Raw genomic sequence first — 17,783 nt, 5'->3', positions numbered from 1 at the left:
ATATGGTGGTGAAATATTTGGTTCTTTACAGGTAGATTCAGATTTTTCCCTGTAAATTTACACAGAAAAAATCCTTAATTTTGACACGCAGTAGTTTCTTGTGTTTTTTCCACCTTTATTTTGAAAAGCCGTGCCGCTGTTCGCTGCTGCGGGTTTGACAGACGGTCTGTGTCTGTGAGCAGCGGGATGAGATGAGGAGAAAGCAGCGTTAGAGGACCATCAGTGACTGCTCTCCGTCTGTCTGTCTGTCTGTCTGTCTGTCTCTGTGTGTCTGTGGTTCTCACCACCAACGCCCACTAAACGGACACATCCAGGAAATGAACACAGTCGCTTGTTCCTGCTTTACTCCGCTTTAAAGCCGTGCGTGGAAAACCTTTGTTGCTGCATCATCTTGTGCACATTGGAGGACTTTACCGCTTTCTAGCCGGCTCACCCTTTATAACTTTTAATTAGATTTTCTCTTTTTTTAATCTATAACCCTTAGTTTGGCTGGTGTTTGACTTTTAGGATGACTAACATTGATAAAGACGCGTGCAGAGACGCTTACAACGAAGTCAGAGACGACAACTCGGACACGAACTGGTGAGTTAAAAAAAAAAAAAAAAAAAAAAAATCACTGTCCATACTCCGTTAACAAAATCCTCTATTTTACAGCGACTCCAAAATTTAGCATACCAATTAACACATGCAATAAAATATAAAACCTGACAATTTTTTCATGACGTTTTTTCATTTTCGGCTGTTGAATAATGTGTCAAAAATGATTATTTTATATATCTTCACATAATTAATGCTAAGAATGATCTCTGGCCGTTCCGCCCACTGCGCTGTATTTTCTCTCGGTGCGACGTAAGAGGCGTGCCCATTTATACAGCTTAAATGTTTCAAACCAAACATTATTTTTTAATTACAGTTGTGCCGAAATAAAACCACGCCACAAATAACACGTATCGTGCAAACAGACCTTTTTTCTGCTGCGTGTTTTTAATAATCCCAGACGTGATTATCTTAAACTCCTCGTTTTTTCAAAGCAGTTCTGTGGAACTTGGTATCATCGTGCATTGTTGCACACTCGAATTGAATACTAGCCCAGCTTTGCGCGCAGATCGGGGTTGTGCACAGTGCGCACAGGCCTGATCTGTATGCTGAGCGTTCAGCGGTCACACAGCACAGTTATCGGAGGCCCAGCGGGGCACAACTAATTTCCTTTGTCCTGTATTCAGAGCATTGAGCTGCTGCTAACTGCACTGCCACCGTTTGCACAGGCGTCCCGGGCATTCCGTGTGATCTGTGCGGTTTCCGTGTGCGCCCATGAATGCAGAATAGCTTGCAGTGAATGAAGAGATCATGGGATGTAATAATAACTGTCGTCCACTGGTTTTTGCAGGGCTGTCTTTCAGTATGAAGGCTCCAGGATCGTGCCTACAATGAAAGGGACGGAGTTCAAGGAATTCTCAAAGTTGTGTGTCGGTAAGAAGAAGCTCATTCGATTGTGAAACCAAGCAGTGCAACCACAGCTAGATGTGAGTCTGTTGCATGGGCCTGCTCTAATCTTTTAAGACTCTTGTGCCTTGTGACCGGGAGGTCAAAGCATTGACCAGAGTCTAATCTGTGCTGCAGGCCTGGCTCATCAATAAAGATGTTTGATTGGATTTCCGATACCTGATCATCTTAATCAGAAACATGAAACTCATAGAGCAGGTGCAACGTGGAACAAATAACAGATACAGTCATTTATATCAGTCATGGGCAACTGGTGGACCAAAGGCCACGCCGCACGCTGCAAACAAACGCACAAAATGACATTAAAACTACATTAGCACCAAAAACACACAACATATTGACCTAAATATTGATAATGTGACCCTTTGGTTCAGATACAATCACATTTCTGTGGCCACCACTCTGATAAGTTTCTTATCTCTGAATTAAATCAATGGTTTTCAGGCCCTTAGTTATTTATACACGTCACACAAACCCCTTTATTTTGTCAGATGTATCACACTTTTACTTGATGAACATGCTTTATGTGTTTTAGGTTTATGCTCTCCTCAGTTATGCCCACAGTAGCAACATTAACTGATATTTTTAGCTATTTATTCATATATTCTTGACATTTTGGGCTTTTTAGCAGTTGAGCTTTGTTAAAACTCTTATTCAAAACCGTTTCTAAGTGACACAACAGAGTCATCTATTAGAAAGTTATTCCAGTGTTGGAACAAAACTACTGTTGACTGTCTTTAAGTTCTACATGTAGACTATATTCATTGATGAGATGCATGTATTTTTGTAGCCTGGAATCAATGATAAAAAGACGCTGAGAGGAGAGAGAATGCAAAGACTCTGAGGCACCATGTTTTAGCTGTGGGATAGTAAACCAGCTGCTTTTTATTGGTTTGTTTTATGGCACAATTAAAGTAACCATAGAAAAAAAATGTAAAGTCACTTTAAAAATGTCTTAAGGTAAGATATTAATATTTTAGTATTCCCACAGTGGAGGACTTTGATTACCGGTATATCTGCAACAAATATACAGAAATGAGACCAAAAGAGAGCTAAAAAGCTATAATAAGCTTTTAGAAAGGGTCAAATAAAGCAGTTATACACACATTTATATACTTAACCAATAGTTGTATTTACTTGACTTTATATAAATCATTTAATACTAAGTGTGGTGATCTCAGAAGGCTGTAGAAATCATTACATGGCTGAGTTCATCCAAACCCATTTCCTCCAAAGCTACACCTCGTCCTATCGGTGCAGACTACATCAAACAACGGCAAAATCCTCTCCTGTTACCTCTGAATGCTTTAAGTTAAATCCCAGATGTTGTCATATCACAATATCATAAATACAGTAATTAAAGAGTTCCTATAATAAACTCCAACACTTTTCTAGTGTCTGTCATTTGACATTCCCGTCTCTTTTCCTACCCGTTCATGGGGGAAATTAACATGTTAATGCATGACTTTGTACCAAAACATGCATGTGAAGGTATATGTATTCTTTCATATTGGATTTTCCACGTAATTATGTTTAGGTAAAATGTAAACAAAATAAATCACTTTCTGTTTCAGGGGGTGAATTCTGTAACTTCCCTCCATTTTCCATGATCACAGAGAATTGGAACGTCTTTGTAATTAATTTGATACGTATTCCATATCTTCCTGATTTTCATTTAGGATTATATGACCCGTCCACTGTAGTGAACAAGAGATATTTGCTAATAAATACATAATAAGCACAATGACACATTTTGAACCATGGTTGGGTAAAAAAATAAATAAATAAAAAAATGTTGAAAGGTTTTAAACCAAAAATGATTTTTTTCATTACCTGCTTTTTATAAAAATACATTTAAAAATGTTTGTTATTCCACAAAAATGAGTTTTGGGGCACAATTTTATAGTTTTTTTTTTTCCTGGCACTGGTCGATTATCAGTTTTTTTCCTTTAAGTTTCAGGATGGAAAACAAAGTTTCCATCATTCATTCCTCACATGAGATGTATCATTAGAAAGCCTAGGTTTTCATCTTTGAATAGCACCAGGATTGGGTGCTGTAGCTGAAAAGAGTTCAAAGAAAATGACCAAAAACTATTGTTGACTACAGAAGGCAGAAAGAATTAGGTTGGTTCTCAGGAGAATATGAACACAGTGCAGCACCTAGACCTGTTGTCTCTTTTTAAAGGCTTTTCTGTGTCCCTGCAGGACGTTTTCTTGCTCTTTATTTCACTTTTTGGGTGTGGCCTTTTTGCTGCTCACCTTTGTTGCTGTACAGCATGTGCAGCCTTGGGCATCTTTCTCCTTAGTCCCGCCCCTGATGTTTCACTGCTCACATTCCTCAGTAGAAAAGCTTCTCTTTCATTTTGCATAACACCTCAGCCAATGGGTCCTGTTAGTTCCTGTTTAAGGGGTGACGCTGCGTCTTTTTTTTCTCGTTGTTGCCTTATTTAGCAATGAAGATGTATTTCCGCAGACTTAGACACTGACATGTGATGGTAGGAGGAGCTGGTGCTCAGCTGTGATATGGGAGTGAAAATGGAAAGCTTTGCATGTTAACACATTGTTCCAATAATGTCCTTCCCTGTGATCTGGGACATAAAGCCTTTTCTATGTATTTTGTCTTTGTGTTTGCAGTCAGATGGTTCTTGGCTTGCTTTGGTTATAACAAGTTTTCTAACTATATTTCGAGCCAATTGCCACATTATCCTCCAATATTGAAATTGAAAGGTGAAAAAACAACAACAGAAAGAGCCTGTCTGGCAAAAAAAAATAACATTTTAAGACAATTCTGGTATCTTAATTATAATAGCTTAGATTTATACAGCACTTTTATCAAGGAAACTTGAAGCACATACAGAAACCATTATTCATTCACATCAGTCATACTGGTGGTGGCAAGCTACAATGTAGCAATAACCCTTCGACAACTGGACTTGAAAGTTTGCTTGAGGATATTTTTCATTGTGCTTCAAAGGCTCCTCTAGTTCTAAACTAGTTGTTCGTCTGGAAACCCAAATCCTCTTATACATGGGAGTTGATTAATCTTGAATCAAAGATTTTGTGACTTCACCCCAAATACAAAACCTCAAACATAAACAGAGCAATGTAGTCTAGGCCCTACGTTCCCAAAGTAGGGTACGGGTAGTCGGGTACCTCCATGGGTACGCAAATTGTCATAGAAGCACTTGAATGAAAGTGAAAAACAAGGTGACATCTACAATATAAATAGGAGCCTCCATGCATTGCCACATAATAACACATTGGCCTTTGTAATATTTCCTCTAGTGGTGACAGGGAAACAATCATGTCAAAAAAAGGGCAAAACATGACAAGGGCTACATTGCTCTGCACTAGCAAAACATGCTGTTAAGACTTTGATGCCCTTTTCCACCACGTACTTGTGTGATTTTCAGCTTTGGCAAACATTAAAACAAAATGTAGAACAAGACTTAAGACTCAGACTTCTGTACATCCTTTCAACCTCACACTTCTCATTGAAGTTGTATTTCACAGTTTCAGGGTGATCAGTATATGTTGTATTACAGCTGGTATATGTTCAATCAACAAATGTTTGGTAGATTTTGAGATGAAAATGACAGTAGGTTAATTAATGAATAAATAGTGATAATTCTGATTAAGATGTTTTACTGTGTGCCTACAGATTATTGTTCTTTTTTAAATTGTATATTATTCCTCATCAACAGGAGAGGTAAAATTAAGACAAATTCCACTATTGGACTACACTGTATATGACATTACAGTATTGTGTTTTTTAAATATGCTGGAGTAGTGGGTTTGTCTGAAGGGGTACGGGGCTGTGAAAAGTTTGGGAACCACTGGTCTAGGCATCCAATGCAGTGATGAAGGTAGAGACGTATATGAACAGAGGAGGGAGGTTGGACACAATCTCTCTATTGTCTAGAATCACATCAAAAACACCTGAATCAAGTGATACCAGGTATGCTTTAGTATGCTAATGAGCCACACAATAACTTAATCAAGGCTAATGCACTCCACAGTATAAATCCTAGACTCCCAGCTAGTCACTTTATAACTGGTGGAGCCTCTTTGACGGGAAGATCTTCATCTTGACAATGTCTAATTGCATTGTGCATTCATTAGCAGCCAGTGTAATTGACTTATTAGAGATTCGTTACCAAACAGTTAATTAGGTATAGCTAATAATTTGCTCAATGAGTAGTCTTAGGATTAAGAAGTAGGTTTAGAATAAATCACATTTTAACCCCAAATGGATTAAAATAGTCCTCAGATTTGTCCTAGTCTCGAGATTAATAACTAGATTTCTTCATGAAATATTAGAACTAATCCAGGTGTAAGTGAAGAGTTGGATTAGAGGCTAATCAGGCTGACGTAGAATCTAGATGATATGAATTAATCATTCATTAAACCACGAGCTACAAGGAAATGATATTGTCCCAAAACATTAATGTGAAAGTATTATGTGACATATCGCCATTTCTGTCTGATTGTGTTTAAATAAATTTAGATTAAAAAAAATAAAAAGTTGCTATTTCCATTTTATAACGTTAATTCTGTGATTTCCATCCGTTTTCCCTACTCACGGAAATTCAGAGGTCCTACTAGTTATTGTGAAAAGTTTTTGGTCTCAAAGCCATACAACGTGTAACTTCTGCCAGTACAGTCTAGTTTCTTGCTGCTTTGCATGATAGAGTTGCATGTGTTGTCGGCTTTCTCAAATGCTTTAAAGGGTGAAGATGGTAGTATTAAATAATAGAAACATCTTCTAATTTGAAGTGGGCTGTTGTGATTCAGGCCTTTGAAGATAAATGTATATGATGCGGCTCCTAATTTGTAAATGTTGCCATAGGGAGTTTGATGTGTTTACTGGTATAACTGTTGCTAGGTGACAGAGGACAAATGTCATCATTTGTAAAAATGTAAATGTGCTAACTAAATTACAAAGGTGAATCTCCAGACGGATACGTAGGTACCCAAATTACTTTAAGGTCAGTTAAATGGCCAGGGAGTGCTGGATGTTAGATTTGTCCATCACTAAATATCAAAATGTCAATATCACAGACAGAAACACAGAAATGTAATTTGTCTAGCCCGAGTGCCACATTGTCAACATGCATGTCAGCACAGGAAGTAATGATCATTCTGAACTTTAAGAATAAGATTTTTATATTATGAATGAAGAAAAACAAACAACAGGCTCGATAACATAAAATATCATGTGACCTAAAGGGACGGTATTATGAAAAATTCACTTTATAATGGTTTTGCTACAGTGATATACATTCCTTTAGCCTCATTCAGAGGGACAAAGTTAAAAAAGTTCTGTTCCCTCCCTCCCTTGTTATTCCACATTTTGTAAAAAGTCAGCTTAAAATAGTGGAAACTCCTCCTCCTCCCTCTCAAATGAGCTCACAGCAAAAACAAACACTGCGGTTTAATATAGAATATATATTATACTTTGTCATATATGTAAAGCTACATACATGAAATTTGTTCTCTGCATTTAACCCCTCCCTGAGGAGCAGTAAGCAGCTACGGTGTAGCGCCCAGAGAGCAGTTCCATTTTTAGTAGCAGTTATATCGCCTCCTATCACCTTTGACTTGATCTAATGTGTTTGTGACACAATGCGACACAGCGGTTTGGACAAAACAAACGATTATCATATTAAATGCACTATTCCTGCAGTTAATAGAGATGAGGAGGAGAAGAAAGTGACTTTGCAGCTTAACATTCCAGTGAGTGTTTGAAGCAGCTGAATTACTCCGCTGCTGCTGCTGCTGCTGTGATAAACACACAGCCTGAAGCGCTGAAACGGACTCACAATCACAATAGACGCCTAAATAGCCATGTGTTCTACTGTAATGTGCCGTTTTTTGACTAAAAACAATAACAACAGTGTTTGGATTGCAAAGAAAATCACTTTGGTGATCACTGATCTCCCTCGCAAGAGTGAGACAAGAAGCCTTCCTCTACAGACACACTTACTCACGAATATGCATAAGTAGGCTCCAAAATAACCCATTTTTAGAACTGCTCAGAAAGTCACTTTTCAGAGGCTAAAACTCTGGGGAAAAAGGCGAGTTTGGGAAAATAAACCTCAAATAGTATGTTGTTGGGGTTCTTAGAACAAATGGAGAGCATAATACCGCCCCTTTGAACACACACCACATGTCTCCAAGAACGTGTTGAACATGTTTTACACCCAAACTATTAAAATGACGAGACATTAGTTCTTTTTAAATGCTTCGTATGACCTTTAGTTAATAAATCCTATTTAAAATAACAACCACATTTGAGAAGTCAACGTTTGCTAAAATTCAGTTTCAAACCTAAAAACACTCTGTGAGAAAAAGTTTGTCGGGCAAGGAAAGAAGTTGTTGAATGTTCTGTATATTCTCAGAGGGTTGCATGTTGAAGCAGGACTCTGATCTTCTTATAAATAGGTGTTGTAGTAAATTTCATTTAATGCTGTATTTACATTCAAATGGAAACTTTTTGGCCAAGTGTATTATAACGAATTAAAGGTTAGGCAAAGTCGGTGGAAGTTCACCCTTGGTAATAGGGCTACAGCTTTGAGTTTTATACTTAATGTTTTCAGTGGTGAGCAATGGGGATGTTACAATTATAAAACAACATTTGGATATAGTTACAACATCTCCAAAGCCACCTGTTTACAGCAGACATCCACAGAAGTCAGCTCTGGTTTCCAACTCCTCTCAGAAGAACCGAGCCAGAGCCTGAAGGCAGAAAACCACGTCTCACAAACCATTTGATCTGTCCAAACGTTTCATACAGAGGCATGATTTTGCCCTCTTATTCTTTGGTGTGGTTCTTTCTGTAGCACGACGGCGAGGTTGGTGGCTGATTCAGCAAGGCTTTAAAGGAAGGATCAATCCAGGGGAAGTGAAGTTTGATCCACTTCCTGTTTGACAGAGTATGTAGGAGACGAGGTGAAGGTTGCATGGTTGACTGTTATATATACATATAGAGTTTTTGCTGAGGTGTTGAAACTACTGATGTTCTTTATCGTCTCGCCAATAAAACCAGTTAAGGTTTATGGTGGCAGTTCTAGTCTATGCGGCAGTGAGGAAAAGGTTTTATCAGATGCTATAATTGTCCCATAAAGATATGTTCACAAAGAGGAACAATAGGACCTTATGTTGCATATTAAGACCAGGGGGTTTATTAATCTGCACCAATGTTCAATTACGATTTCAGTGACAAGCATTTTTTCCAATTACAATTAACTTACAATAATTTCTTATTCTCAGAAAGTCAGTTACAATTACATTCTCAATTACTAAAGTTTAATTACAATCACTGAGCCTGAAATAAATAACCTAATAATAGTTAACCTTCCTCTTGTGTTAGCTTTCTGTTAGCATCTCTTGTGTGTCATAAATCAGCTGTAAAATACATACAAAAAAATATCTATCGTCTAATTTCTTTCCTATCAATTGGTTTCCTTGTTAGGCTTCCTAATCAATGACAAAAATAGGTTTGAATTTTTTTGGTGCAGGCGTGTACCCCTCGATTTATACTTTTTTAAATTGTGGGAAAGCATGATTTGAAACATATTTTAATAATTGTTAACTACATATGTGTAGAACTGTACACAGAACATGGTTCCCCAGTTTTGCGATGAATTATAATTGACAATTTTTATAGAATTTTTATGGTCAATTACAATTTAATTACGATTACGACAACAACAGATTTTTAAAATTACAATTATGTACAATTGTAATCAATTATCAATTACAAATTATCAATGAATGGAATATGCAGTTATTACCTTTTTCTATCTTAGCTACAAATGAAATAATTGAACGTGCAGAGATTAGAGTGGAGAAGCTTTACATATTAGTTGCAGTTAAAGTAAACAGTGGGTGGAATTTCACGTGACTGAAGTTGGAACAGAAGAAATGTTCTTCTTCTGCAGGTCAGAGAGTTGACTATGTCTCGGGGAGGAAACATCTGGAATCTAATCACCAGTCAAGTGTTCATGCCAGCACAGCTGTTCATGTTATTGCGTCATAATGGTCCTAAAAAGGCCTGAATACAGCGTGTGCTACAACATCAGTCATAGTGATGGAGGTTTGGAGATGTTTTATTTTCATTTCATTGCCGTCACTTGCACGGCATGGTTCATTTTCCCTTTTAAAACCAAATTTGATGGTAAATAATAAAGGTTCCGGCCATACCAGCCTGTCATTGTCCAATCTCTTCCATCAGTCTGCCCCAGGGCAGCTGTGGCTACAATAGTAGCTTACCACCACTAAGTGTGGAGTGAAAGAATAATGCCTTAATTCTAGGGTTGTAGTCAACCTAGGAAATGGTTGGTCGATCAAAACTATGGCACACGTAGCGATTACTCGACCAAAAAGAAAAAAAAACAAAAACGGAGAATGAATGAGCAGGTGCAGAGGAGGACGAGGAGAAAGAAAAAGAGAGACAAATATTTAGTTTTGGCGTTTTGTGGTGCAGATTTGCTTTTAGACACAGACCATTAATGATATGAACCTTATTCAAGCTTTGACCAGAACCCGACAAAGCAAAAGTGGAACCTACAGGTCCGACAGACCTGAAACCGACAATTAAAACCTATTTTTTCCTCATACAAAGGACATATGTATGTTTGATTTAGTGGTAAGCCTGCTTTTATTATAAAATTGTTAATGTCAACATCAGATCAGTGCACGGGGAAACAAATGCACGTGCGCAGTGTGCCCGCGGCGCCAGAGACAGCAGTGGATCTATTTACATAATCCACAAATCATATATATATAAAATAATCAATGTCCTTGTGCAGAAAAAGGATTGATTTAACTGTGGATGCTTGTGTTTCAAGCCTGTCGTAATTCGTTCCCTCTCTGATCTGAAGACAGTCCACTGCACTGACAGCTGATGCTGGACATAAAATCATGTTTAAGCATTAAATAAAGTATATTTGATATTTCATTTTTATCACCTATATAAGTACATTGCATTTTTTTTTTAAACAGTATTGAAACTGACACCATTGCTGGTCGAAAATCTTGGTCGACCACAACAGCATCGATCAAGTAGTTGAGTAAACGACCAAAGCTGGCAGCCCTACTTAATTCTGTAAAGCGCTTTGAGTGTCTTTGATAAAGCGCAATATATAATCCATTGCATTCTTATATTTGTGGTCATTCACTGAATTACAGTATATTCTCTGCTTGGAGGTCAGCCACAACGACGGTCCTGCTCTGGTCTTGCCACACGGTCGCAGAACTTACAATGGGTTTTACTCTTTCAGCCTACTGACCTAAATACTTCCTGGTTACTCAGCCTCATCCACAGTAAACCCAGAAAACTATTGCTCTAGTTTTGGACCTGAAAACCAGCAGTTTGCATTCATCATCGATACTGAATTTGTATCGATGATTGGGGGGGGGGATGTCTAGAACATAATCAACCTCTCTCTGTCCTTCTCTCCTTCATTTATAGAGGATGGTCGTCTGTTTGGTTACATGCGGTTCATGACAGGAGACGCCATGAGCAAACGGACCAAATTCACCCTCATCACCTGGATCGGCGAAGGCGTCGGTGGTCTGCAGCGCGCCAAAATCAGTACAGACAAGACCCTGGTCAAGGAGATTGTGCAGGTCAGAGTAAAACTGAATCGGCCTGGAGAGATGTCAGAATGCAGACGATCACCTTCTACGCAGCCTTCCTCTGTCCTGCTGCGTACCACACTATAGCTGGGTTCCATTACCCTTGGAAATGTGCAAAATCTAAATGGTGCAATAAAAACTGATAATGGTAACACCTGAATTTTCGAAAAAACACTAAAATATCGCTAAAACATTTTTATGCATTCATGAGGAGGAATTTCAGACGTTTCGATTAGGGATGTCCCAATACAACTTTTTCATTTCCGATACATTATCAGCATGAATAATACATAGTTTTATTAATTATTTCGTAGTGTGGAATGTTAGAAAAGGCTTGATCAAGTGATGTCACTCAAACAGAGAACAATAGTTAGCAACAGTAGGTATAAGAAAAACTGACCCTTTTATTATTAACCAACTGCTTACATACATTTAACCTTCAACATAATATATACAGTATTCTACAAAATGAATAAAAAACAAATGATGAGACCCTGAAAAATAACATAATAATTACAATAAAAACAAATTATACTTTTAAAGTGCAAAAAATTAAAGTTCACTCCAGTTATTTAAAAAAAATATTTATATTCATTTATATCAGAGTTTTTAGATGTAGACCAATAAAATCCAATATTCATTTTCTGGCTGATATTGGACTGATATCCGATATCAATATCGGATTGGGACATTCCTAGTTCTAATATTGAAATGTGTCGTAAAAGAGCTATGGAGCTACGCAAATACACGTTAGAGAACGTGATGTACCTGGTCACATGACGACTTCTCTCCGAAAAACATAGCACAGTAAGTGTGGACAGAAGAGGCAAGGCAAATTTATTTGTATAGTGCATTTCATACACGAGGCAACTCAATGTGCTCTACATGATAAAACATTCAACAGCTTAAAATGAATAAGAACATTTAAAATCATCAGTAAAATCAATTCAAATCATCAACAAACCCATTACATCAACAACATGACCAACAATCTCTCTCTCAATCATACACAGTAGAGAAATAAAGTGTCTTTAACTTTGATTTAAAAATGTTCACATTAGATGCTGACTTCAGCTCTGCTGCAGTTTGTTCCACTTCTTTGCAGCATAACAACTAAAGTCAGCATCACCATGTTTACTGTGAGCTCTGGGCTCCACTATCTGACCTGTGTTCAAAGATCTGAGAGACCTGACTAACATCTCACTGTATTCTGGACCAAACCCATTCACACATTTATACACAGAACTTTAAAATCTATTCTGTGGCTGACTGGGAGCCAGTGTAAAGACTTTAAAACTGGACTAATGTGTTCTGACTGGGACATTTCTAAGCATTATACTTATTACTGCCACATTAGACATGAAACAACAAAGAAATACAGAGGGTTATAAGTAGATTTGGTATGTGCGTCTCCCTGCAGTGAGGCCCAAAACAACCTTAAATGGAAACACGTTCAAAGTACAATTATACTTTGTTGACATTTAGAAACATCGCTTTTATTTTGCCAAAATCCGTAATGGAAATCCAGCTTATGATGGATGTGGTGAGGCTGCAGAAGTTCATCAGCGACTCACTGAATAAAGGCTGATTTGTCTTTTTTTCTCTGCAGAATTTTGCCAAGGAGTTCATGCTGAGCGAACAGCGGGACCTCGATGAGGACTCTATCCGCATGGAGCTGATGAAGGCGGGTGGCGCAAACTACGACGCCCAGGCGGAGTAGTCCACTGATGGGTTGGGTGAGGGGTTTAAGGGTTCGATCACGCAAGTGTTGTTGCAGAGCTGCTACCTCTGAGAGGGAAGAGGCGCATAGAGCGGGCATCAATGAACCAAGGGTGGTTGTTTTTTTTTTTTTAGCTGAAGCAGTGTTTTTATACATTCTGAAGAGTTACAGCAATTAACTCTCCATGATTTATTTAATGCTTATTTGCATTTGAACTCCGACGTATTCAATTATTTTTCAACAAGCATTCAAGCTGTGTTACCCTGAGATTTAAAGGGGATTAATTATAAATATGGACCCATTAGAGAAGTAAAACCAATGTCTTAAAATGTAATTAGTTATATTGGGTCACAATGCCAACAGAAGCACAAGAATACCCCAAGTTTCCACTCAATTTGTATGAAAGTGGGAATGTTTTTCTTATTCGTAGTTAAATAGTTGATTTATACATTACATTAGATGCCTACTCTCTTCATATTAAAAGTTTAATACATCAATAAGATAGATTTTAATTTTTGATTGTATCGATAAATTACAAGTAAAGTAATAAAGTAGCACAGCGACACTTTGTGGTAATGATCTTTTATCCTGAGACCAGATTTTGGTTGCAGTGGCCCAATGGTGATTCCATAACATGGTACATTATTAACGCACAATGAACGATGACCTGTGGTTTATTGATGGACAATAACATACCACATGACCAGTCGTGGCGTCACCTTCATTATTTGTACTAGAGTTGATTGGGGTGGATTATGTGCAGGGTGGGTGCACGGGTGTTTTCTTTTCTAAACCATTTTAAGACTAGCAATTTTTTTTTTACATTGCTCATGCAAAGGTACACATACCCTAACAGGAAGTAAATGAAATGAGGTAAAGCCTCAGTTTCCTAGTAATTGATTTTGATTCCAGTCTAAAAGAGGCCTATTGATCCAGACTAAATAAGCCTTTTCACACACACGGAAATCTCATTATTTTACCCATTGGAGCGTTGATTCCTTAAAAGACTTTTTTGTGCAAACGTGGTATCAGTCTCCAAGGTAGAAAAGCTGAGTTAGCGGCTAAAGCTAACGCTGCACACAGGCTGAAAATTCCAGTTTAGCCTGACGTTTACCTCCTTCAATGTATTTATGGATCCCTGAAATCACTAATTTTGATTTTCCCAGTAAAACTGATGACAGCAGAAAATCTTCAGTTAACCATAGATTATGCTAGACACTAATTTTATTGCAGCTCCTCGTCCATTAAAAATATAAGCGCAAATATTAATTGAAACGTTATAATTAAGTGATGCACTTGCAATATATTGGAGTGTCAGATAGATCAGGCCTACCATTATTATACAAAAAGTGCACTGAAAATCTCAGCACATAGCACTAACAGTGTCCTGTTTACTAGGGCTGGGCGATATGGACCAAAACTCAATATTTTTTCTCAAAATGGCGATATACGGTATTAATCTTGATATTTTTAACTCAATAAAGTCTTACCAGAAAGACAATCCTGGGTTAAATTTGCTGATGAAAAATGCCACACAGGCATGTTTATAACAGCTGCACAATATGTGCCACGTTTGGCTTTTTCTCCTCTAAAGGACAGCACGTGTGAGTGAGGTCTGTAGTGTGGCTTGTTTAGGGGAAGGTCTGGGTTAGGAGGCACTCAGAAATCCATTCACTGTGCTTGTTATGCTGTTCTGAGAAGTTGCTAAAGCAGTGACTCCTAAAACAAGTTTTTTAAATACAAAATAGTCAATAAAACACCATATATATCAATATAGGCCAAAACAGAAAACTTGATATATCTTGAATCTTGATAAATCTCCCAGCCCTAAATTAGGCCAACCATTATTGTACAAAAAGTGCAGTGAAAATCTCGGCGTATAGCACTAACAGCGTCTCGTTATTTTTACCCATCTTGACCCTATGACGTAGCGCATGCACTGTTCCAGAATGTGAAAAGGCTTATTACTGGATGTGTCCAACAATTAGTTCAAAACCAGTAACCTTTGCTATTCCCCAGCCTGCCCATCACTCCTCTTCCCGGTCATCTACTGCGCCATCCATCGGTGTGACATCATCTCAAACTTAACCTCTTCTCACCCGGGCGTGAGCGAGGATAGGACATGAAATCTTGAAGCTTCATTACACTGCATTATCTTTGTAATTTAGAAACTTCAGCCCTTTCAGTCGTGTGTTTTTTTTTCTCTTAGTCGTGATACACTGAGCCACCAAGAGGAAAGATCTCCACTTTATAACATCTGCATCACTTCTACAGGTGTGTAACTCTCTCCTTGGCCCTCATTCATCAACCTTGTGTGAAAACGGGCGCAAATCGGACAAGACCAATGTGGGACCTGTATCGGACTAATCCCAATAAATGCGGTGACTGAATTTGATCGTCATTAATATGTTACCCCTCAATTATTCCTGGTTCGGAGGCCCCGCCCACTGAGGTCAAACAAACATTTGCAAGGAAATAGACGTTTCCGAGATGAAAATCATCATCATCCTCACAGCTGAGGTGAAGAAAAACAAAGATGTGAAAACTGGAATTTAAGAAGCTCATTTTAAACGTTCTGTGGAAGAGAAAAACGGAGGAAGTGAACGAACTCAGGATGAGGTTTGAATTCAATTCTCAATAACATGAATTTGGTCGAACGTACTAACGATTGATAAATGAGGGCCATTATGTTTAACTGGAGCTGCTAACGCAGTGGTTTCCTCTTGGTGTGTCACGTCACATTTATGCCACTGTAAGGTATCAATACATACTGTAAACTACTACTGTGTTTGACTGCCTCAGTCTCCCGTGGAGAGAAGGGCATCATGGGAAAATGAGGACACTACTACACTGTGATCTACCGTCATCCTGCGTTACAGTGGAGGGAGCTTCGATGCATCTCATTAGTCTGGTTTCAAGCCTCCCTTCTCTCTGCTAAGGATAGTTGGATACATTTCAAAAGAAACATTGTTTTATCTTATTATGTTCTTTATCCCATTTGTTGCTTTCTCCTATTGTTTTTGTGAAAGCATTGGTTACTTCTGACGTTGGTTTAAAAAAAAAAAAAAATGCAAACAAAAAATAAGTTGCACAAAATTTGTCATTTCAAAATAAAAAATTGGGGTTTTTCAAAAGCTGTTTGTGTTTGATTCCCATCATTCGTAAATACAGTGTGTGTGTGTAAATATATATACATATATACTGTATACAGGGGTGGACTGGGACAAAAAAAGTCATCAGTTCTCAACATGTGGCTCTTTGTCTTCATTTTAATTATTTCCCCAGAAAACCTTAAAAGGGGGAAACTTTTTAATCCCCCCCACCTTCTTTTTTTTTTGCACAAATAAAGTATGCCATGTGAAATAATTGATACAAAAATGCACATCTATACAGATAACAGATCAGAGAAGTAAGATAACAACTAAAAATAAAAGATAAGAGAACCAAGAAAATGACACAAACCCTTTTTAACCTATTTCCTTTGGTCATTTTGCCACTTCCTTTGTCCCATTTTTACCCCTTTTCAAAAAGTTCTGACACTTTTTTTCATAATTTAGTTTCTATGGCCAATAAATATCCCTTTTTTCCTATTATTTGAGTTATTTTTGACACTTTTATCCAATTTTTTGTCCTTTCTTTACATTTCATAGCAACTTTTTATCCAAATAAGCTCATTTTAACCCAATAAATATCACTTGTTTCCTTTTTACCCTACATTTTTGCCTTTTTTGTTCCACATTTTTGCCCATTTAAGCTATCTTTACCATTACATACCACTTGGTTCCTCTTTATTTGACTGCTTTTGGCCCATTTTAGTCACTTTACACTCTTTTCTTGCCAATTTTGGTCACCTGTTACCATGTTTCTTCCACTAACTCGTCAAAAAACTAAAAGCGTAGCGTACTGAACCAGCCCACTTCAGATGGCCTGTCCAACATGCATATAGACATTAAATGGAAAAAAAAAAAAAAAATCATATTCACACTGTCCTTATTGAGCCACACAATCAAAAACCAGCAGCTCTGTAGCTGACAGGGTTTTCCCTGTCATGTCTGATGTAGGGCTAAGGTTAGCCTTATCATGTTAACACAGGAGGATTTTAATGTCAGGGACGTATTATGTCTATTAGTTTATTATTCATCTGCCTGTAGAGATTCCTTGTTTGCTCCTTTCCCTGTATGTCTCCAGCTTGTGCTGATAGGAAGTACAAACAAACAGACGCAGGCTGATTGTCGTCACCACGAGTTTCATTGTTTGTGCTACAGATCATCCCTGTAGGAGTGTGAACAACTGCCTCCTTCACTGTGCTGAACGTTGCACAGCCTACAGAGAGTCAGATGTTCAGAGGAGGAAAAGGGCAGCCATTGTGTCATCAAACGACTGCAAATATTTAAGAAGTTTCTCCTCCACTGACACACAAAGAAACAATAAATATATGTATTTTTCAGTATTAATGTAAAAACTACACAAGCTGTGAAAAAGAACTTGCCGTCTCAAAACCTATAGAATATTTTATTTTGGTCTTTCTGCGTATTGAGGCTTTTATTTTGTGATATATAAAAAAATATAAATGTCAACATAAAATATTTAAATATAAAAGGAGATCCCAGGGCTGAGCTATTTTGAATTTTAATGTCTAATTTGTTTCAGACATGTCAAAAGCAATGCACGTAACACAAAGCAAACACATACAAAATAAATATTTTATAAAATATATATCTAGAACCCTTTATAAATAAATCTATATAGATAATTACATCTCTTTTTTCATTTTATTTTACTTTGTAACACATACAAGACAAAGACAACAGTGTAAAATGCCGAAAAGACACTCAAAATTATATTCACAAATCCATAGTGTGTGTAAAACAACTGGAAGGTGTGGGAAAAGAAGAAATATTAAAAAATAAATAACTAA

General features: G+C 37.5%; 1 protein-coding gene across 1 annotated transcript; it reads left to right on the top strand.

Moving 5' to 3' along the window:
* Nucleotides 1–140: 140 nt before the first annotated feature.
* On the top strand, nucleotides 141–14,048 carry cotl1 (coactosin-like F-actin binding protein 1). Its single transcript, XM_028449840.1, has 4 exons — nucleotides 141–582; nucleotides 1,388–1,470; nucleotides 10,979–11,136; nucleotides 12,755–14,048. The coding sequence occupies exons 1-4, from the start codon at nucleotides 509–511 to the stop codon at nucleotides 12,863–12,865; spliced, it is 426 nt and encodes a 141-aa protein (XP_028305641.1). The 5' UTR covers nucleotides 141–508; the 3' UTR covers nucleotides 12,866–14,048.
* The last annotated feature ends 3,735 nt before the right edge of the window (nucleotides 14,049–17,783 follow it).

The sequence above is a fragment of the Gouania willdenowi genome, chromosome 6 (assembly GCF_900634775.1).
Source record: "Gouania willdenowi chromosome 6, fGouWil2.1, whole genome shotgun sequence".
Classification (NCBI taxonomy): domain Eukaryota; kingdom Metazoa; phylum Chordata; class Actinopteri; order Blenniiformes; family Gobiesocidae; genus Gouania; species Gouania willdenowi.
This window is presented reverse-complemented; position numbering and strand designations above follow the sequence as displayed.